Source organism: Sebastes umbrosus, chromosome 12, assembly GCF_015220745.1.
Source record: "Sebastes umbrosus isolate fSebUmb1 chromosome 12, fSebUmb1.pri, whole genome shotgun sequence".
Taxonomy (NCBI): domain Eukaryota; kingdom Metazoa; phylum Chordata; class Actinopteri; order Perciformes; family Sebastidae; genus Sebastes; species Sebastes umbrosus.
In genome coordinates, this window is record NC_051280.1 from 4374142 (window position 1) to 4397447 (window position 23306).

Consider the following 23306-nt stretch of genomic DNA (forward strand, 5'->3'; position numbering starts at 1 on the left):
TGTGTCAGATGAAAGATGACAGTTGTGAGAGAAATGTGAAGGTTGTGGTTGTCAATCTAAAAACAGCGATCGTACAGTAAGGCGTGTCCATGAGCGGCCGATTCAGAGTTTATGTTTATCTTATCAAGCCTGCATCTCAATTCAGACGATCTCAGAAATTTAGGACCAAAGTCTCACAATGTAACTGCTGCTATGAACCACATTTACAAACCACAGCATGAAATGATGCAGAACACACTGGCTGACGAAGCTGCAGTACACATCTGCTTGTATATTTTTTTAAATCGTTAAGACCTAAATTTATGTCAAGGGGAAAACAGGAAGTAACATAACAAGTTTCCCCAATCTTTGTAAAACAACAAGAAAAGGCTGCTGAAGAACTTTAAGTGTAACAATAGATGGCATTTATACATAAGAAAATGAAACCAACTAATTGCAGAAATGGAAGCAAATAATGCATCAGGGTCTCCAAGGCCAAAATAATAAACAAAAAGCCCACACTCAAAAAAACAACAACTAAAAAATGCTATGTTAAAGGGACTGTTTGTAAGAATCAGATAATGCTTGTTAACAGCGACACCTGTGGCCGTTAAGTCAACTAAAGTCAGCGTCCTGTTGCTCGCACTCGCGCTTGTGCTCGCTCTGCATAGATATGAATGAGCATCGCTCAAAACAGTGAGGCGACACACGTCAGCTAAAATCACAATATCACTCTATATTTCAGCTGCTTGGCAGTAATGTTAGCTGACAAGACGAAGGTCTCTCCATGAATCAATGCTGATCCTAGTGTTGGCTTTTCCTGCCTCAGCCTCCCGACTGCGGCCGGAGGGAACAGGGGAGATGCCGGAGTTTTGGTCAGAGACGATAACGTTTCTCTCTGCGGAGCCCCGTCACATCACAAGACACGGGAAACCTCTGTTGGTCTGGAGGAGCTGCAGCAGTTATTTCTGCACAAATGTCCACTTCACTAGATATTCTCAGAGCTAAACTAACTCTTCTGCAGTGTGGAGTGTGCGCACATGCACGTGAGAGTGGAGCGAAAGAGCGAGAGCGAGCACGGTGTGTGAGTGAAGGCAGGCAGAGCAGCAGAGTATAGCAGAGACTCTGATCCTGGAGACCAAAGCTACGGTCTCCAACGCGTCCTCCGACCGCGACCAACACTGTTTAACAGACGGGCTTCACTAGATACAACCAAGAGGTTTTGGTGCTTCACTGTAGTTTGTGTTGGAGTCTGAGTCTGAACAGAGTAGCCACACGCGAGCGTGCATGGGACACCGACCCGCAATGATTTATACGTGTGAGAAGTTAAAAACAGTCCCTTTAACATTTGCAGGGCTTAATGCCCAGATCCGATCTTTCTGCTTAGACTGTTCACATTCATGTTTGAAGTGACCCATATCTGACGTCAGTATGAACAGATCTTAGCCCTGAAACACCTCACATGCAGCGAATAACGTCACACACATGGGGGATTGTCGTCCGACGGCCCATTGACCCGAAAATACACACTGGTGTTGTTGGGAGTCCAGTGATTGCCAGACTCCGTTAATATATTGCTCAGTTTAACAGATCTGGGTTCCCTGTTACACAGACGATACTCCTAAATCATAACTTACGACTTTGTATGACTCCTAAAGAAAGACGTTTTATTTCAGCTGATATTTAACTTTAACAGCTCTTCTGTGAACTAAGTTAAATAAACTAAAGTAAGATGTTTGACATCACGAAACACCACCAGGCGGCACGCCCACGCAATTTTTACAACATGTGATTTCATTAAATCAGAGTTCTATATCCAGCTCTACTGACGATCAAATCATGTTCAGGTGTGGGTGATCAGGTACTCAGAGAGGGGCGTGGCAGACCTGAACCACATGGCGAGAGAGAGAGAGAGAGAGCTCTCTTCTAACAAGAGGCCAGAGGAAAGTCAGTGGACGTAACAATCCTGTTGACATCTCAGTGATGGAATTCACTGTGTATTCATCCCACAGTCTGACATGCCTAAAAATGCAGATTGTACAGTTTATTAGATCCATCTCGCAGTGTGAGCCCGCAGTATCACTGCTTTCACACAGCCTACATTATTTATTTACCATTGGTGATTTATTTGTCTGTGTACATCTGCCTGCTCTCTCTTTGATCGGATTAGTTCAATCCTCCTCTCAGCCTTGGGGAACTCCTGCTCGCTCACACAGCCAGATGTTCTGCTCTCGTCTCCTCTCTGAATTTCTGTACAACACAACATCCTAAAGGCTAATCTGCCTACGACACACCCACACGCACACACACACACGTGCATCCTCTCGTCCTACTGAATTGAATCTCCCCCTCACCGTCCCTGTCTGATTAAACACAGTGATGAGCTTCATCATCGTTCCTCGTCATCTCAGACTGGTGTTCAAAATGAGTGACTCAAGTTTTCCCCAAACGAGCGCCCCCCTAACTATCAGGGTGCCAAGTCTGAAGAAATATTACATCACCCAAATGTGAGGTATTCAAATGTTAGAGTATCATAGGATAGGATAGGATTTATATTGTATATCTTGCTACATATTCAGTAGGGATGCACCAGTATCGGGTATCGGGTGCGATACTGTGCTCATGTACTCGTGCTCGTACTCGTACTCGCAAAACGGCTTCGATACAACGGCACCGATCCCACTTTACGGTGGTGCACCCGACCACGCTGGGCCGGGATCCCACCTCAGCCAGCACGCACCGGCCCTCACTTTCATTCCCTCTGACTTGCGCGTGCGTTAGACTCCTTGGTCCGTGTTTCAAGACGGGTCGGGTGGGTTGCAGACATCGCCGCAGACCCCTGGCGCCTTTTACGTTGGCCGAGCCCCGATCTGGCGGCACAACGCAGTTGGGAAGCACTGAGGACAGTCCGCCCCGGTCGACAGTCGCACCGGGAGCAGGTGGCTGTCCCCGGCGGGGAGAGAGGGAGCAGCGAGTCCTTTTACCACGGAGTGACGAGGTCTGGGGGGGAGCGCTGTAAAGCTGCGGACGCGAACCACTTTCACCCTGAGCCTTTCCAAGCCGTCCTAGAGCCGGTCGCGGCGCACCGCTCTGATGCGGGACTCCCCAGCCGGTCGTGTGTCGCTCACACCCTCCAGCTGGCTGTTAACAAGGGTCTTTTGGCACAGAGAAGTACTCGTATCGGCACTCTGTATCGGTGAGTACTTGTACTCGGTCGAGCACTTGTACTTGGTCTGAAAAAAAGTGGTATCGGTGCATCCCTAATATTCAGTAATGTTGTCTTCACATGCTCCCTCTATATTTATTAGATTTTGATGATCTTTGCTGGATAAATTAACATATTAATGAGGGAAAAGAAATCTACCTTATATCTCTTTTGCTAAATTTTTTGAGTGCAAATAAGAATTCTTTCAGGATTAATTAATCTGCTGATTATTTTCTCAATTAAATTATTAATTATTTGGTGTATAAAATGTCAGAAAATTGTGAAAAACGCCCCTCAAAGCCCAACGTGAAGTAGTGATGTCTTATTTTGTCTGACCAACAGTGTAGAACCCAAATATATTCAGTTTACTATCACAAAAGACAAAGAAAAGCAGCAATACTTCACATTTAAGGAGTCTGAAGAGAGGATATGGGCATGTTTCGCTTGTCGCCGATATATTCTTTCTATTGATCAACTAATAATTTCAGCTCTACTTTTGAGTGATTCCACCTGCAGGGTGTAGCGTGTAAAGATAGGAATATTGACTGAGATATTAGAGAAATAACATTTTAATGAGTTTCCTCATTAGCACCACTGGGACTGTGTTTGACTGTGGGGGAGTTGAGTCAGCTAAACTGCTTCTTGTTTGTCTGTGCAGACAGGTTTTATTTGCACTTGTAGATTAGATTAAAGCTTCAGTTTGCAGAAAGTTTTTGGCATCATTGGGCAAAAAATGCCATAAAAACCTTTCAGCATATTGTAATTGAAGTGTTCTGAGAGACAACTAGACCTCTGCTCCTCCTCATGGCTCTGTTTTCAGGCTTTAGAAAAATTTAGCCCATGACGGGAGAATTTGGCCAATCACAGGTCATTTCAGAGAGAGTTTCTATTGGCTGTGCTCTGGCTGGTGGGCGGTGCTTGGTATTTCCTCGACAGATGTCAACATGGCTGCCGGGTCACAAACTTTCTCATTTTACAGCTAAACCGTGTACTACAAGATGTTACTGACAACATTTGAGGAGAGAAATAGGCATTACAGTAACAGAATATTGATTAATATTTGATCAGTGCTGCCTAGTTTGACCGCTTTGTCGGAGTTCGCGAGTGATTGACAGCTGCTCATAGACGGCAGCTGGACGGCAGACTCCAGATCAGCTCTGATTGGTTGTTTTCCTCTGGTTTGTGAAATCTGGCAGATGCCGTTAGGAGCACCGGAGGACACAGAAGAACATGATTTTTTTCAGGTTACCTGTTTCATGTACTTCTGTCACATATAGTGACTGTTTTATAAAAACAACTTCTTTTAATCATATTTGCTCCATTTCTACCTACTGTAGCTTTAACACAGAACAGGTTTAGTCTGGGGATGCACCGATCCGACTTTTTCGGTCCCGATACCTATAGCGATGCCTGGGCTTTGGGTATCGACCGATACCGAGTACTGATCCGATACCATGTTTAATTAATAAGCTGTGTTCTCACTGTGTGGAAGTGACTTGGATCATTATTTCATGTTTAAGGCAACATCAGGCTTGACACAAACCTTTTTATTGTAGCAACAAAAAAACAAAACATTGTCACGAGATCCGTTCCAGTTTTTTGAGTCAGTATCTAACTTTTTTGTCCACCTGTCACTCAATAGATTACCATTGTTGTTTTGGGCTGGTGAGTGAAGCAAATCCAGCAGCCACTTGCATATTTTACCAGCATTTGGCTGGTGGCTGGTGCTAATTTCCAACCCGATATCCGATCTGGCATCGGTATCGGTGCATCCCTAGTTAAATCATTCAGGATGCATCACGTCTGCTCTATTAAACTCAGTTTATCAATCAATTTCCTGCTGTCCTTCCTCTTATTCTGCCCATTTATAGTTTCAGACTTTCCACCAGCTGTGCAGAGAGAAAGACTCTTTTGGAAGCTTCGTTTTGTTTTTTAAATTTCACTTCCAGACAGCTCGAGAAAGCTCTTTAAAACTCTTTTGCAGGATCAGCTCTTACCCACTCAAGCACACTCTCAAAAGCATGACACACCTTAGCATACGAACCAAACAACAAAACTACCACGAGATTTAATAAGCAGAGGCAGAACTGAGTCTGCATTCGACGCCAGAGGTTGATTGGCTTGTGTTTACACCGCTTCTCAATGCCCATTTTAATCCTCGATTCCCCGCGAACGGCTCAGCCTACGCAAGCATCTGCCTTCATCTCAACAGCAGTCAGTTACAGCCAAGCAGGAAATACTAAAACCATGGAGACAGCGAGAATGTGACACTGAGAGATATTGCTCTCGAGGCTTGTTTCATTGTTTCTGAATAAAGCCTTACATGGTGTGAGCAGTGCTCATGAGTGCTGCTCGCTCTCTTTCACTTTGTGTGTCTCTCCCTCTCTCAGCTCTCTGCTTTCTCCTCTGTGTACGTGCTGTTTTTCTACAGTCGCTGGCCTCTTTTCATCTCTTTGTATTCTTCTAGCTTGCCTTCTTTGCCTTTGTTTCCCTACTTTCCTCTCCTCTTCTCCTCGTTTTCATCTTCTGCTCAGAATCCAACTACAGATATCGTGTGAAAGCCTCCCCTCAGTGTTTGAAGTGATAGGTGGTGTTCCGACTTTGGATATTATTAGCAGTTAATTATCCGCAGAGGGTTTGCTGAGCTTGTTGTTGTTCAGTAAACCTTTTTTGGACAAACTAACTTCTATAACTTTTTTAGGCCTCATCCTCTCCTTGCTCTAGCAGGTAGGCCAACACGTTCATCCCTTTGTCAGTACCACTTGGTGTCACTCTTTTCGGTCGCAGTAAACACGTGCTTAATGTTGTGATGTAAACAAAAACATTTGCTTAGGTTCAGGCAATAAAACCCCTAAAGTTAGGTTTAGGAAAAGAAACAGCATGGTTGGGTTTAAAACTACTACTTTTGTAAAGTGAAAATGACAAGGGACATGAACAAACAGCTGATTGTAACGTGACACACCAGACACAAACAGCGGTGTCCTGGATGAAAGCCTTGTGTTTGTTGGATCCTTATCAAAGCTGTTGGTTTATTGTTATGTGTTTACGCTAAAAATATAGTATTGGCTTGGCTGGTATATTGGAATTTTCTAAGTCTCATATATTGATTGGTATCAGGTTCGGCCTCAAATCCCCAATATCACACAGGCTCTAATTGGTATTCTATATTTGTTTTCCTTTTTTAGAGCACTTTTTTTTTTAAAGTAAATTCTTCAGATAACAGCTATACGAATAAATCGGGCTGTTCTCATACATCGTTCGTAGCTACACCTACGAAAAGTAATGCAAGGTAATTTGTATATATCCCACAGAATCAATTCATATTTAATCCACATAATTGTGAACCAGGAAGTATAAAGAGCAACAAATGGCGGCGTGGTTGGGTGGGCCAAAAAATACCAGATTTTTACCCAAGAGATTGCAGTTTGTCTTCCGTGTGAAACCAGAAGTCAACGTTGATTTATTTGTCACGTAACTTCCATATTTAAGTAACACCACTTCCGTAGTTATTTTAACCCAAACCACGATCTTTACCTAAACCTAACCAAATAGATGTGTTGTTGAAACCACTGTATGCATGTAACAAGCGGAAATTGATGCGTGTCGCTGGACATTCGTAGGAATATTAGGTCTAAGGTCCGGCCTAATAACTGGCACTAACCAACCTATCTACAGATGAATATACAGTATGTAAACAGATTTACCAGAATAAAATACCGGTGATATGAGTGAGCACCACTGTGATAGATGTTTGTTCAGAAATGGGGGAAATGATGTGGAAGAGTCATGAAAGCAAATGACAAAGATGTTTTTTTTAAGTTCACATATTAATGTCTTTTCTTTATGGACCTCTGCTCTAATTAGGGAGCGTACTTGTCCATTGGTTCCTAGACTTCCTGACACTGGTCAGTTGTGAATCGCTTCACTTTCCATTCAGTTCTTTAGGAAAAGTGTCTTCCCCGTCTCCATGGAATTCCAGGAACTTAAAGGGGACATAAAAACTCACTTTTTCAGTGCTTGTGCTCATACATCTGGGTATCTGGAGTGTCTACCAACCCACAGACTGTGAAATAAGACAACCCAGTCAGTTTTTAGTGGGCTGTCTAGATCAGAAAACATGTGATTCAACAAGCCGGTCGGATCTGGCTCCCCTTCCTATTTCACATGCAGGCTCATTAGAATATACCGGCCACAGCTTGACAACTACCTTTGCGAAGGTGAACCATATTTTTTCTCACCAGCCAATCAGAGCAGGAGGGGGTCTTAAAGAGACAGGCACTAAAACGGAGCGTTTCAGACAGAGGGCGAATACCGCTATATTCAGACAGACAATATGAGAAAAAGAATGTGTTTTTTGAACATTAGGGCATGTAAACGTGTTCTAGTAGAAACACAAAATACAAGTATGAACCTGAAAGTTAGCATGACATGTCCCCTTTAAAGGGACTCTATGTAAGAATCAGAAATGTCTTGTTAACAGCGGCACCTGTGGCCGTTAAGTCTACGAAAGTCAGCGTCCTGTTGCTCGCGCTTGTGCTCGCTCTACATAGACATGAACGAGCATCGCTCAAAACAGTGAGGCGACACACGTCAGCTAAAACCACAATATCACTCTATATTTCAGCTGCTTGGCAGTAATGTTAGCTGACCAGAGACATGGGATACCGACCCGATTTATACATGTAAGAAGTTACAAACAGTCCCTTTAAACATGAGATCTGAAACATGGCTCAGTTTGTATTAACTAGACGTGTGCTTTTGATTAGAAAGCAGCTCTTTTTAAGGATGCTGGATGGACTTCTTACTGTTTCTTGCCAGCGTTGCTTGTAGCACTTTTGGTGCAAAATTGTGAGGCCTGAGTAGAATGTGCAGTGTTGAACAGAGAGAAGTAGTTCACTTATTGTCTGAATGTGGTGTTTTTCAACCCTTGACCCTTACTATCAGGTGATAATGTAGGATAGTAAACTATATACAGACAAATTTCATACTGAATTTATAAAAGTGTAGTCTGGACGGGGACAGTGTTTTGGGGGCACTTAAGTAATTGAGTCGTGGCTTTACCTGTTGTTTTACAGCTGCACCTGCAGTAGAAACCAGCCTGCTCACTCCTTTAGAAAAACATTAACAAAACCAGGAAGGAGTAACGTCTGCAGAGTGTGCGAGAGCTCCGACGGTGCTGGAGGGAAGTCATGGAAAAGTCATGAAATGCTGCAGCGCTGTTGAGCCACGTTGGGAACCCTTCAAAGACTTTGCGTGATATTTTTGGATTGCCTGACTTTCACTTCTTTCTTTCTTCCCCGTCTGAGGCGAGAGGAGAAAGCAGGGGAGAGCAGCTGGTGTTGAATTGGTCCTCTGGTGAGAGATTAGTATCTGCTACTCCCCCCTGCAGTCTGGGCCGCACTGCAGCTCCAATCCATCCTACCTTATAAATTCACCACCGACTCACAGTGACAGGTTCTGGCAAGGTATACGAGCGCAGCGCTCTGTGTATGTGTGTGTGTCGTCAGTGGGTGCTTGTACTCGTGAATAACTGTGTGTTTGTGCAAATGTGTCCCATCGAGTGTGTATGTGTGTGTGTGTGCACCACATGATTTCCTGTTTTCATTCCATTCTGATATCCAACATGTGTGTGTTGCGGGGTCCTGGTCATCATTACTGCGTGGCTTTTTGTGAGGCATTAAGTGTAATTGTAGAGTGTGGTGGGAAAATATGCAGAGAGGTGTATCAGCGAATGTGGGGGGGGAGTGATGGAGGGAAATGAAGCAAGCGAGTAAAGGAGGGAGGTGAGGGGCAGAAAGAAAGACAAAGGAGGGGATTTAAAGAAAAGAAGAAGGTGCAGAGACAGATGGAGGTAGAAGTTACAAGACAAACATTTCCCAGTTTCAGCTTCTGAATTGTGAGGATTTGTTCCTTCTCCTGTTCTTCTCTTGTGAGATTGTAAACTGAATATATCTGTGGGTAGGCCTGTCAGGATAACTAGTTGCGATAAACAATATTATTGTCATTTTAAGACCATTTTACGCCACTGATGGCCGGTCATGTCATTAAATGGGCGTTATCGGTGGTTATAAGCCTCATAGGTGTGGGTCAGATGGGGCCTGCTACACCTACTAGTAGGTTTTATCATCTATTCACATGGGCGATCACCAAAAGAATGAATAAAAGAACACGACAGCGACCTCTAGCAACCGTAGTAATTATGACAGGAGCAGAAGTGGAAGTCAGGCGCTGTAGTTTAGACAAACACAGGACTCACCCAGGAGGCTATATGTAGTTGTCTTTGTGTCCACAACCTTAAGTTTCACTTTCACTTTTTAAAATCTTAAGCCAAAACAATCTTTTCTCCTGAACTTAACTAAGTGGTTTTGTTGCCTAAACTTAAAGAAGTTGTAGTTTTGTTCCCTAAACATAAAGAAGTTGTAGTTTTGTTGCCTAAATCTAAAGAAGTTTTAGTTTTGTTGCCTTAACCTAAACAAACCGTTTTGTTTGTGTTCAAAACATAAGGTTTCATTCAGTTTGACAACATGTTGGAAAGTGTTGCTTTTAAGTTCGCTTTCACTTTGGCAACGTAGTAGGTGTATCAGGGCTCTACGGACCCACATCTATGAGGCTTATAACGACTGATAATGCACATTTAATGAACAGTCGAATCAGGCGATATAATAGCATAATAATGCAAGTACATAGGAGGTGACAGAAGCAGCGTGACCAGAAATGGCTTAGACACTGAAAAAACGCTTGACGTCACGCCCCTTGGCGTATATAGTTACCCTTGGTGTCACTTTAGGATTAGGTTTAGGAAACAACTACATAGTTGGGCTTAAAACTTCTAACTTTGTTCAGTGAAAATGACACTGAACGTTGTGAACACGGGACATGAACAGCGGTCTCCTGGATGACAGCCTTGTGTTTGTTGGACCCATCCATCTCCCCTCACTCCCGCCTGGTGTGTCTCCCAGCGCATTTTCTCGGAGCGTTAACTGTTACTGCGGATGGGTTTACATTATAGTTAATGTAAAGCTTTATTGCGTCATATTGGCGCTAAGTGGTGCCTTTTGTACCAAACACCAATGGCCGCGACAAAGCCTTAGTATTTGACGCCTGAGAATGAGAACGGGCTGAGACGTCACCTAGACTATTATCTAGACCAAACGATTAACAGTAATGGAAATAATCGTTATTTGCAGCCCTAAACATTTGTAAGGAATGAGAAGAATCTTAGCTGGTTCTGTCCCCTCCTGCCCTCTTGGATCACTTCTACTCTGATTTAAACTTTCAATTTCAACTTACAATTTAGCGTTTCTTATTTACATATTTTTTTTGGCAGACAACTTAACAAATAGGGGAAAAATAACTCCTGTTCTGCTGCATTGAAACAACAATCAATCAGTTTCATGATCACTATCAGTTGTATAACCAAATCAGCATACAGTACAAGCAGGTTAATGACAACACCTATAGTGTGTGATCAGCTACATTGACATTTAAAAGGAGTGATTACAGAGAGTGTTTAAGTCGTCAGAAAGTTGTCCTCTTTAATGTTTCAGATTGATCAACGGCCAAAAAAGCTCTTTTTTATGTCAAAAGTGCTGGCTCAGTGTGAGGACAATGTCTTTCTAGATTTAGCTGGCTTTACGTACACAATACTGTTCCTGAACACATCTTGTGCTGCTGCTGTTACTGTGGATGTACTCTGGGAGAGATTGGAGAGAGGAAGAGAAAGGGAGGAAGGAGAGAAACAGAATAAAAGGTACACGTAGAGATGAGGATAAAGAGGAGTGGTAAGGGGAAGAAAGGAAGAGGTAATAAGAGAAAGAGGGATGAGTAAAGAGAGAAAGAAGCACGATGAAAGTTCGATGAGTGTGTCTCTGAGCGGGAAAGGAGAGATTTGGAAAGCTTTTGGATGAGATCATGGGAAGCAGAGATCTGTGTGTTTAAAATGAGGCTTAACAGGGCTTGGCCTGGTCCCGCCTCTCCTTTATGAACACACACACACACACACACACACACACACACACACACACACACACACAGCCAGCTGCACCTGTCCCTGACAAGGCTCAGCAGGAAGAGGTGTGGCCTTTGGCACCGGTCCTGCCTGCATTTCAAAATGCTTGATCTCCATGGCAACGCTGGTCGCAGTTTCACCTCGCTGCTTGTTCTTATCAATGTTTTTGCACACAGAAAGTGAGGTAACGTCTCTGCCTCAGATACTTTACCACTGTTGTTAGAAAGATCATTATACGGCATAATACACCACCAGATCTTTAACAAGTCAACAGACACCATCCACTACAAGTGATGAAACGCTGTTCCAACCAACGAGAAACGGATGCTTATTACTTATACGGTACCTTTCAAAACAAGGTGCTTACATGCGAGAGTAAAACATTTTGAGACTTGAAGAAGAGAATAAAGAGAGCAAACCGATAGCATAAGAAGACGCATGGAGCAAATGGAATAAATCTCGGTACGTAGAGGTGCTCTATACGATATGCGGAGCGTTAATACAGCAGCAAACGACTGTTGTCTATGTAAAGATATAGAGGACTAATGTCTACCTGAGCAGAGAATGAAGTCTCTCTCTCTCTCTGTGTTGTAATTAGAGCTTCTCTGTGCTTTATTGACATCGCCGGGCCGGCTGTATGTGCCTTTTAGTGCATGTTAGTGCATGTGAGCATGCCCCACTGGTTCAGCTCTGCACTGCGCTCATATGGCGGTTACAGCTGATAACGCTGTCCCGACCGAGGCAACAGGCATTTAATAAATGAGACATCCTTGCCTCAGAGTCGTCATTTTAAAGATGCATTTTAGGAATTGGGAAGCACCAAGATCGATTTCCGGGTCACAAGCCGGAGGAGCGAGGAGACGAGGAGACGAGGAGGCACAAAATCAGGAAATGAGAAGCAGCTGCTGTCAGCTCTGTCAGCACTGTTGCTGTCGTTTGCACTGTTAGCACAGTTAGCACCATTAGCTGCAAGCCACCGGCTAAGCCATCACCATGTTGAGAGCCATGTGGAGGCAATAGAAATGCTCTGAATTTTAAATTTAGCCCCTTTAAGTACGAAAACAATAGAAACTAAACGATACCAATGAAATGATGTTGCCTTGGCTCTTGCCTCACTTGACTTTAAACCTGAGAGGTGGGGTGTCGAATGAAAGATGTTATCTCGGTGCATTATGGGAAATGTAGGATACCACGTTTTTGGAGCTTGACCCATAATAGAGAGATATCTGAGCCTCTGCTGCTTTGATTTTGCCCATTAAACTCTGTCTCTTGTGAGTACCCTATGGAAGTGCCATACTAAATTCCTTCAATACAGACATTAACCCTTTATAGACTAAACGCTGATATCAGAGTTGGGCCAGTTAAACTGTAATTCTGTAAATGTTAGACGTACAAAATAAGAGACATCTTGAGAATGCTCCATAGACTTTAGTCGCTTTGAGCTCTAGTACATTTTCAGGCCCTAAACTGACATTTTCAAACATACTGTTTTTTTCGGCCACTTTGACCTTTCTATTTTTCATCTGTTGCTTGTATCAATGATTAAAAGCAAGCCAATGTAAATCTTGATACGTGATAAAAGTCTGTCCTCTCTTTCTGCTCTATAAACATCCAAATATCACTGGCAAGTCATAACAGCAAATTCCAGCCTTCATGTCAAACTTGTTTACATCTTATTGCTCACAGTGCCTGTTGAAAAGGCTCAAACGTTCAGCTCGTGGTGGCCGATGACACTCTTACATGAGTTTGTGAGCGTATGCATGCACGTCTGTTTGTCTATGAGTCTCTTACTTGAGGTTCGATGGAATAGAGTGTTTGGTTTAATGAGAGGAAGTGTTGGACAGTGTCGTAGTTTCCTCTGAAGTGCCACACTAGAATCAAGTCCAGCTCTATAATTTTTCCTCGTAAGGCTCATTATAGTTAAAGGGAAACACATAGTGCTCTTTTACAGCAAAACAGCTGTTTCACGTGAACTCAAACATCATCAGGACAGTTCAGCTGATCAGATAAGCAGGATGTAGCTGTGTCCAAGTTATAAATCAAAGATGGTGAGAAAACGTTACAGGAGTATTTTTTTAGCAAGTATCCACAAGGTCATGGCTTCCTGCACAGCACAGCTATTATATGAACAGCAGTTTTGATATTTTTCTTTTAACCTTAGCCTAGTAAGTAATTTTTGAACCTGAAAAGGTCAGTGGAACAAGCTGTGTGAGGTATTTTCTTGTGTGGTTTCTAAAATGTTTGCAATTTTGTACAGAAATGGGGTTGAGAAGAGTCACGAACGCTGAATCATTGGAGTGTTTTTAGTTGATGTTCCTTTAACCTTTCTCCTCTTGTCCTGTAGACGGGTTGTGGCCTCTCCTGTACGCATGAAGAGTTTCAAATGTTTGGCCAATATCTAACTGTCAAAAACTCATTGGGGATTTTCCTCTACATCCTGTTGACTTCATCCATATTTCCCCACACCTCACTGCTAATGATATTAAACTGACCTCTGTACTTTCGTAACATCAACAGTGGGGTAGGTGGATTTTTTCAGTTAATGGGTAGCCACCAGGATTATTGACTAAATCAGGACATTTACCTTTAAAAAGGTTTTTCAGAGCCATTAAGTTTATTCTCCAAATGTCCAAAAAAAAAAACAATTTATCAACTTTTTTGGAAAATTGTGCTCTCTAGGCTTTGATTATAGGAATATAAATTGGTTCAAGAGAGGAACATGCTCATCTTAGGGAATCATTAAGAGGCCCTGTGGCGCTCTCTAGTGGCGCTGCTGCAAAACAACGTCACATTCAGCTGCTGGTTCAGTCATGGCAACAGAGAGTGTTTTTGTGAATATATCTCCAGAATTGGATTGAGCAACTACCATCAACTGCATGTGATTATTGTAAAGTGGGCATGTCTGTAAAGGGGAGACTCGTGGGTACCCATAGAACCCATTTTCATTCATATATCTGAAGGTCAGAGGTCAAGGGACCCCTTTGAAAATGGACATGCCAGTTTCTCCTCAAAAATTAGCTTAAGTTTGGAGCGTTATTTAGCCTCCTTTGCAACAAGCTAGTATGACATGGTTGGTACCGATGGATTCCTTAGGTTTTTTAGTTTCATATGATGCCAATATCTTCACTCTAGCTTGCAGGTGGAGCCCTCTACAACCTAAAAATCACAAGTTGCAGTAATGCATTCAAGAAATGTGTGCCGTTAAAACAAATTTTATTATCACGTTAACTTTGACAGCCCTCACTGAGACTCTTTGTCACTGGTCAATAAGTCCATCACCCTGCTCTGCTGGAGAAATCCAATCCTCAGATTCAAAAACATTGTTTGTGTGTGTTGTTTTCAGTGAAGGAGGAGTATGTGTCAGAAGAGGAAGAGGAGGCTGAGACAGATACTCTAGTAGATGAGATTCTCCAGCAGGGAGACACAGCCGTCATCTATCCCGAAGCCCCTGAGGATGAGCAGAGTCCAGCAGAGACGGGAGGAGCTGATGAAAACGGTAACATTTACACACTGACACGCAACTGCTCATTTCAGCAACTGTGCTGTGAATATTCATTTTGGATCCTGATTTTCTTAATAATGCTGGAATCAAAAGCTTTGTTTTCTGAATGCCCACAAGCCATTATTTCTAGTTAAAGCCTCACTAAGCAAGATTTTAATGTGATTATACAACTGTCACATAACTGGATGACAAAAAAGGAATGCCCACTAGTTCAAGGATTGTTTACAAGTGAGCCAAAGGTCATAATTAAATGATAACTATTGAATAATAATATATTTGACTTTCTGTTTTTATCCATAAAATTGCATTAGAATTTCACACACTATGATGTTAGATCCTACCAAATGTAAACTTCTTCCTGATCATTGGAGGACTAAATGAAGGAAAGAGTTCAGCTTGCTGTTTGTGTCAGTTAACTGTGACTGTGTGGCACTGACAGAAGTGAACAATGTTAAGCAATGCTGTGAGGGATTCCAAGGTTGTATGGTAGCAGCAACACACTCTAAGAAAATACCCATTCAATCACGATCAACTTAAATTACATATCATCGTATGGGACAGTCAGGCGCTACAACCAGAAAACACAAAGACTTTTGACTAGCTGAACGTCCATCTTCAAAGTACAGCAAAGCCCAGACGCGGCACTTTAGTATCAAGTGCTCCGTTAGCAGCTATTAAAGCCGAGGCTAAGGTTGAGGCAACTCAGGTCAAAGAAAATGAATAGTTATTAGGCTCACAGAAGGATACACAGCTGGCCAATCACGGCGAGAAGTAGGCGTGACTGTCAGATCAGTAGTTTCAGAAAGTTACGGAAATGGTGGGACACAGCCTCACCTAATCAGACGTTGGAAAGTTGTGGGGGTGGGGGGGGAGTGGGTTTTTACGCTATTCGACCAAACTGGCAGCTTAAAGGACTAGTGGGAATATAATATTAATAAGTATGTTTTCTTTAGTGTATAATCACCTGTAATCGAGAGTGTTTTCGTTAGCTTAGAATGAGCTGTTTATATCTACATAGGGAACCGGTTCTCTTCACGGAGCCGGCCGCCATGTTTCTACCGTGGCCCAGAACGGACAAACCAAACACTGGCTCTAGAGAGGGACATTCGCACTTTCGCTTTGGCCACCGTAGTTCTCCTACGCGCTTGGCACACGGGAGAAGTTTCAGCTGATTGCGATATGTAACCTTACCACTAGATGCCGCCAGATTGTACACACTGCACCTTTAAATCAGATGAAAGATGGCAGAATTTGAAGCATCACCCTCCATGTACCTCTCCTTGTTGTCTCCATCCCAGGCACGCCAGATTCCTTCTCCCAGTTGCACACTTGCCCCTACTGCTCCCGGGGCTACAAGCGCAACGCCTCGCTGAAGGAGCACATCAAGTATCGCCACGAGACCAGCGAGGACAACTACAGCTGCTCGCACTGCAGCTACACCTTCACCTACCGCTCGCAGCTGGAGAGGCACATGAGCCACCACAGGGGCACCAGGGAGCAGGTAACATCAGAGCCTGAAGGCTGTGGGCTGCTGCAGGATGTGTTGAGCACAGGATCAAATCATTCCTGATAAAGCAGTGGCCATAAGTCTCAAAGTGTCAAATATTAAAAAGATATCTGGTTTCAAGGCTGGAAAGGTCTTACTATATTTAGTTTATTTGTCTTTGGAAGTCTTATATTATGGCTTGTTTCTTTGTATTGGATTTTAATTAAGATTTTACTACAGACTAGATTGTACTACTTGCTGCTTTACTAGATTTATCTGGACCTCTTACTTGTAAGAAATTAATTTCCTGTTGCCCTTTTTGCCATATACTAGTAACTACAATTAACTGTGTTTGAACTGGAATTAGCTGATTTTATCTTTGCTTTTTTTCTTTAAATGTTTTTTGGTTTTGTGTGTGCTGGTCACCTGATAAATTCCTTGACTTTTGGGTCTGCTTTCATGCACTACGATTCATTCAAAATCAACACGCAGCTTTGCAATCTGCAAATCCAGTCATAAACTAAAACCTTCTGCATAGATAATCAATGATCCTCTTAAACCTTTGACCGGCAGTAAAACTGAAGAAAATGTAAATCTTTACTGTGTTTTTAAAAAAGGTCAAAGCTTTTACTCCGTGTTTTTCTTCACCCCCATGAATACTAAACAGCTCATGCTAACAATAGATACTCATCTGGACACACGCAGCTTCTCGTCACCGTCCTCATCGACTTCTTTCATTTTTTTTTTGTCTGTCTCAGCGTCACGTTTCCCAGTCGACAGGTGGATCAGGAGGAACAGGTGGAACCCGCAAGTTCAAGTGCACCGAATGCTCCAAGGCCTTCAAGTACAAACACCACCTGAAGGAGCACCTGCGCATTCACAGCGGTGAGCTGTTGCCGCGACAACTGCCATTCTCACTCGTTCACTTACACACTCGCACAACCTGACACTGCTCAAAACTCCAGGCCGCTCAAGTCTTGTAGCAGTCGTTTATTATCTGTAATTGCTGTGTTTGTTGATTGATGTTATTTTCAAATGTACACAGTTATCACCAGTTCATTAGAGCTGTTTTGTAAATCCAATATCCAATGTTTTATTGTCACACATTGTACATAGCATAGCACCCAGTGAAATTTAGCTACTGCATTCAACCCATCCTAGTATATTAGAAGCAATGGGCAGCTACTATACAGCGCCCGGGGAGCAGTTTTTAGGGGGTCGGTACCTTGCTCAGGGGCACCTCGGCAGTGCCCAGGAGGTGAACTGGCACCTCTCCAGCTACCAGTCCACACTCCGTACTTGGTCCATGCGGACACTTGCGGGGGCGTGCGGGGATGTGCGGGGGCAACCCTCCCGTTCCCAAGCCAAGTCCCCACGGACTGAGCTACTGCCGCCCCCAGGATTTATATTGATTTAGTCATTTCTTTCTTGGGTGCTCTGTTATATCAGGCTTTCCACTTGTTATTTACTGAGTTCAAAAATCATGTGCATGAAAACATAAAAAAGTTTACCATAGAAACAAAGACAAACTGGTAGAAATTCTGTCTAAAATTGGGCAAATTGTGATTTAAAATCAGGAACTATCTGATTAAAGATTCAGTAAATAGGATTGTAAATCCGACCAAATATTTCATGCCAGCTTTTGGTACTTTACTAGTACTTTGGTACTAGTTAATGTGTACTAGATAGTCTGTGCTGCAAACTCATTTCGGTCAGTACCAAAAGAGGTATGATACCTAACATAATAAAAAATAAAAATCAACCTAATATAACATGATAAAGCTTCTTTTTTTTAACAGTTTTTTTGATTTCTCTGTGTGCCCCTCTCAGGTGAGAAGCCGTATGAATGCTCAAACTGCAAGAAGCGATTCTCCCACTCAGGCTCCTACAGCTCCCACATCAGCAGTAAGAAGTGTGTGGGTGCAGCACCTCCCAATGGCGTCCCTCGAACGTCGATCAAATCCCCCCCACCCACCACCCAGACCGCACCAGTCGTAATAGCTCCGGCCCGCGTGATTCTTAAAGAGAAGACTGAAAGCAAACCCCTCCAGGAGCAGCTCCCCGTCACCCAGATCAAATCTGAACCTGTGGAATACGAGTGCAAGCCTGTGATGGCGGCACCGGCAACTTCAGCTGGTACCAACGGAGTGGTGAACGGAGGGACGGCACAGCCAGCTGTGGTTCCAACTACAACCCTGCCTCAGGGTGTGGCTATGGTCGTACCAACAGTCGGCCTCATGTCGCCCATCAGCATCAATCTGAACGACTTGCAGAATGTGCTCAAGGTGGCGATGGACGGAAACGTGCTCAGGCAGGTGCTGGGCACGGCAAACGGGGTGGTGACGCAGGGGAAGCACGGAATTGTAGTCCAGCAGCCCCAGCAGCAGATCATCAGCCTGCCGGCCTTTGTGGATCACGACGGCACCACGAAGATCATCATCAACTACAGCATCAGCCCTGCAGCCGCCACCACTGCCACTACCCAGCCTGCACCGCTTTTTGCCAAAACCATTTCTGTTCCCCCTCCAACTTTCACCACTGCTGCAGCCCCTACCCCCACCAAGACAGATAGACCCTCAACCCCAGAGGTGACCGACCTCTCCATTGTAAAGGCAGAGCCAGAATCCTTGGCAATCACAGACATGGAGACAGAGGCAGTTACACAGACACAAATGACTTCAGACCCCCCAACAGCTCAGATGCCAAAAGTCAACAGCACCAGTACATGTTTACTATGCGATGACTGTCCCGACAACCTGGAGGCGTTACACCTCCTCCAGCACCGCAAAGCAGCCAACGGGGAGGCCGTTGACTCCGCCGCTTTGGACCCCTCATTCGCTGCTCTGCTAAGCGAGGCGGGGGTGACGTTGGAGGAGCCACCTGTGGACGACCTCCTCTCACTCCTCAAGACCTACTTCGCCTCCAATGCCAACCCCAGCGAGGTGGAGCTGACAAAGATCTCAGAGTCTGTCAGTATTCCCGTGAATGTGGTCAGAAAGTGGTTTGCAAAGATGAACTCTGGGAAAAATGTGGGCAAATACCGCAATAAAGCTACAGCGGTTTGCAAAAAGACTGAAAACACAAATTCCAGCTCAGAGGACTTCTCGAATCAGAATGGAGAGGCAGAGGAAGACGGCTCCCAAGAAACATCCAACAAAGCCTCATCAGAATCTGGCAGTGCTTCTCCCTCAGACTCTTCACCACTAAGCCTCAACGCCGAGGACCTCGTCATCGTTAAGAGCGAGCCAGAAGACCATGACATCACGGACTCCCAGGCCGAACCGCTAGACCTCTCCCTTCCTAAACATATCGCAGCAGCATTGGAAACGACCACGCCTCCCATCAAGCTGCAGGAACAGCCCCTGAACCTGACCTGCCTGAGGAAGGAGCAGCTGGAGGGTCGAACCATCTACATCACCACGCCTCAGACCGGAAGATCTGTCAACATCGTCACTGCCGCACAGCTGCCCACATTAGTGGCCATCGCTGGTCAGGGCACGGTGGGCTGTCTCAGCGCCATTAACACCACGACGAAACGCACCATTCTCATCCCCCAGCTAACCTACACCTACGCCACTACGGCCGGCAACGCCACTGGAGCAAAGACTGTCGTACTGAACGGCCATAAGGTTGGTAGTAGGGTTGGGTCAGTGTAAAAAATTTCAAACCAGTTTGATATTAAGCCGAACACCGGACCGGACCATTTTATCATTAGTTGTCGCACTTTACTTAGCAGCCGAAACTTGGAGCGGCTGTAAACTAAAATGAGAATAGCTGGTACACCTTCAAGGTCAGTCCACCGTAAGTGAGCCTGGGCAGAAGTTGTCGGTAACTTCAGGTCTAACCCCCTTCACTTTAATCAGCAGTTGTCAAGGAAGACACGGGAACTTGGCTTGGGTCAACGTTATAACGTTGTAATACACTGGCTGGCTGAAACCCGTCTCGTCACCCCAAAAAACACATGGACTTTCTAGTAAACAAACACAACGTGGGCTTTCCCCCCCCTCCCCTTAAATTTGGTCTCCTTCATGTTGCTGGTGTTATGTCAAAGTCACTGGCCTCGGATCGGCAGTAAATTGCACATGGCCTGTCAGACACTAGTGTTGTGGTTAGTCTGTTTATAAAGTTGCTCATTACTAATGCAATATCAGTTGGGATTAGCACCGTGACACCGTTGACACAGGTTGTTGATGTCGGCTAGTTTTTAATTTGCCAGAACGTGTCATACTAACAAATGCAGGTGTATACACCGGTCTGATTTTATGCAAACCAAAACCGGACTGGCAAAACAGGATATCAGCACAACTCTAGTTGGTAGTGTCTACCAGACGACATCTCCTCTGTGGGAAATTTACTTAGATTTCGTAGCATCAAGCTCTCCTATCTGTTCCACTACTATTACTCTGACCACAGAGTAGCTCCACTGCAGCACCTGAAGTATAATTTTCAAGGACAACCACAATGATAAATGTCATTTTCTTCCATTTACAGCAGGAGAAGAAGTTGGACAGCAGCTCTGATGGCGTCTCCACAGTGGAGGAGCAGAATGACTCAGATCCGGCCACACTGATGAAGAAGCGACGGCTGGAAAATGGCGTCTACCCGTGTGACCTTTGCTCCAAAGTCTTCCAGAAGGGCAGCTCCCTGCTCAGGCACAAATATGAACACACAGGTATGCCTTACAACTAAAAGTTGGCTCAAACATAGGAACTACTGTATGTACACATTTACTTCTTATACCATACTTATAATACTCAACTGAGTATATGTCACGATTCGAAGATGAATTCAATGATTTATTTTAAAAAGCGTACAGGCTTAGAGTCTCAAAGGCAGGCAGATAATAGCAGGCAGGCAACAGGGAAACTGACAGCAAAGGTCCAAACAAAAGATGAAGACGAACTGACAAAGAACAAAGGAACTAGGCTGGTATTTGAATGACAAACTGGGGAAGTATGTACAGGTGAGCAGGAGGTCAGGTGACTGCAGGTCTAATGGCCTGAGAACTGAAGAGTAAAGGCGGAAACCTTGGGCAGAAGGCCCGGGGGCTGGACAGAGGCAAAGTAGGAAACCTCAGATGGACGGCCTGGAAGCAGGGCAGATGGGCTTAACCTCTCAGGAGGGCGACCAGGCGACAGGGCCAATGGGCGAAGCAGGTCTGGAAGGCGACCAGGGAGCCAGAAGAACTCTGGAGGATGGACAGGAGGGCAGAGCACCTCTGGAGGACAATCAAGACATCAGCAACGTAGGCAGGACTGCTCTGGAGGAATGCGTGGAGGTTGGCGATGTTGACGATGGTGAATATGGCCACGAAGACGGGACCGCTCTGCAAGACAGCCACGGAGACTGGACCCCTCTCGAGGACAACTCCAGAACTTGAGGTCAGGAAAGACAGCTGGTAACTGATGTACCGGCTGTACGTCGGCCAAACAGGAGGCTGGCAACAGGACAGTAGAACAGTAGGCTGGAGTGCTGGACTGGAGTCCGGCGGCTGAGAGATAGGCAGGTGAGCCGGTGGAACCAGGAAAATGGGAGACTGACGTGGCACAGCGATATTGCTACAGTTCAGGAACTGATGGGTGCTGCAGCTCAGGAGCCAGGAACTAATGGCTTCTGCAGCTTAGGAACCCGGAACTTGTGACTGCTGCAGTTTGGGACCTGGTGACTGCAGCAGCACAGGATGACTGACCCAGGAACAGATGAGACGTCGGCCAGGACCCCCAACATAGGAACAGACCAGGACAGGACCCCTGACTTGGGAATAGACTCAGGAATAGGTTTGGCGTCCGCTAGGACCTCCAACGCAGTTACAGACAGGATGTCGACCAAAACCCCTGACGCGGGAACAAACAGAACTTCGGCAGGGACAACCAACTCAGGGTCCGGTTCGGGGTCTAACTGGGCATCAATCGGGTGCTGGGCTGCGGAGACCCTGTGTTAGTAGGCAGCTGAGTCTCTGTGGCGCAGGGCAGCTTAGGGGATCAATGTCTTCTAGACCCACGCTTCCCTCTGGGGGTTCTGACCCATTGATACCTTGAGGAGATAGCCAGGGAAGTCCCCAAGAAAGAGGATAGCTCAAAGTCCCCAGGGTCAGGAACTGCCAGGAGGCGAGCTGGCTCAGGGTTGGGAGCAGACAGGGGCCTTGCCGACTGGAGGCTAGCAGGCTGGAGGCTAGCCGACTGGAGGCTAGTCAGCTGGGAAGCAGGCTGGAGGCTAAAGGACAGGAGTGGGGACTGGTTGCTAGCAGGCTGGAGGCTAGCTGGCGGAGAAGCAGACTGGAGGCTAACAGACAGGAGTGGAGACTGGTTGCTAGCAGGCTGGAGGCTAGCAGACAGGAGTTGAGACTGGTTGCTAGCAGGCTGGAGGCTAGCAGACAGGAGTTGAGACTGGTTGCTAGCAGGCTGGAGGCTAGCGACAGGAGTGGAGACTGGTTGCTAGCAGGCTGGAGGCTAGCAGACAGGAGTGGAGACTGGTTGCTAGCAGGCTGGAGGCTAGCAGACAAGGGTATAGATTGGGGGCTAGCAGGCTGGAGAATCAGGCTAGGAATCAGGTGTGTTTAAAAAATCCTTAAGCCACCCAGGTAAAGAGCTCCTCAGCCACGGCTTAGCGATCGCTTCCCCGGCGTGCCATCCTCTGAGCAGCCTCTTTGTTCTCCCTACTGAGAGCTCTTTCCTACTGAGGGCTCTTTTCCATTAACCATACGAGTATATGAGGGAGTGAATGACGTGAAGCAAAGGAAAAAAGTCACCTAAAAATCACACCTCAAATCTCTGTGCTGAATTAACACTAATGTACTAATTGGTTTGTTAATAATTGAAATAAGTTTAGTTTATTTTATTCAGTAGGGTCTCTGTTTTCCTTTTTTTTTTTTGCCTTTACATGTGACATCATCTCTCATTAAATATGTTATACTTAGTGTGACTGTAACCTTTATGGGACAGCTGGCCTGTAAATGCACCAGCTCAGAAAGACTTGACATCAGTATTTATTGAGATGAGACTCTTGAGGTGAATTAATGGATATTTTCCCTGAAGCTCCAACTGGTATCACATTGGAATGTGGTTTTATTAAAGTCTGTTAACAGTTATCTGTGCGCTGCTCTACTGTGCACAGGTGTGTGATGGTT

General features: G+C 44.9%; 1 protein-coding gene across 2 annotated transcripts in view; it reads left to right on the top strand.

Moving 5' to 3' along the window:
• LOC119498866 (zinc finger E-box-binding homeobox 1-like) overlaps positions 1-23306 on the top strand; it is a 93017-nt gene that overhangs the window by 64375 nt on the left and 5336 nt on the right. Inside the window, exons 3-7 of one of the 2 annotated variants that reach the window (XM_037787960.1) lie at positions 14536-14688; positions 15993-16195; positions 16939-17065; positions 18011-19809; positions 20672-20852. In XM_037787960.1, coding sequence (XP_037643888.1) covers positions 14536-14688; positions 15993-16195; positions 16939-17065; positions 18011-19809; positions 20672-20852 — 2463 coding nt within the window. The remainder of the gene's footprint in view (positions 1-14535; positions 14689-15992; positions 16196-16938; positions 17066-18010; positions 19810-20671; positions 20853-23306) is intronic. The other variant, XM_037787961.1, reaches the window with a different exon arrangement.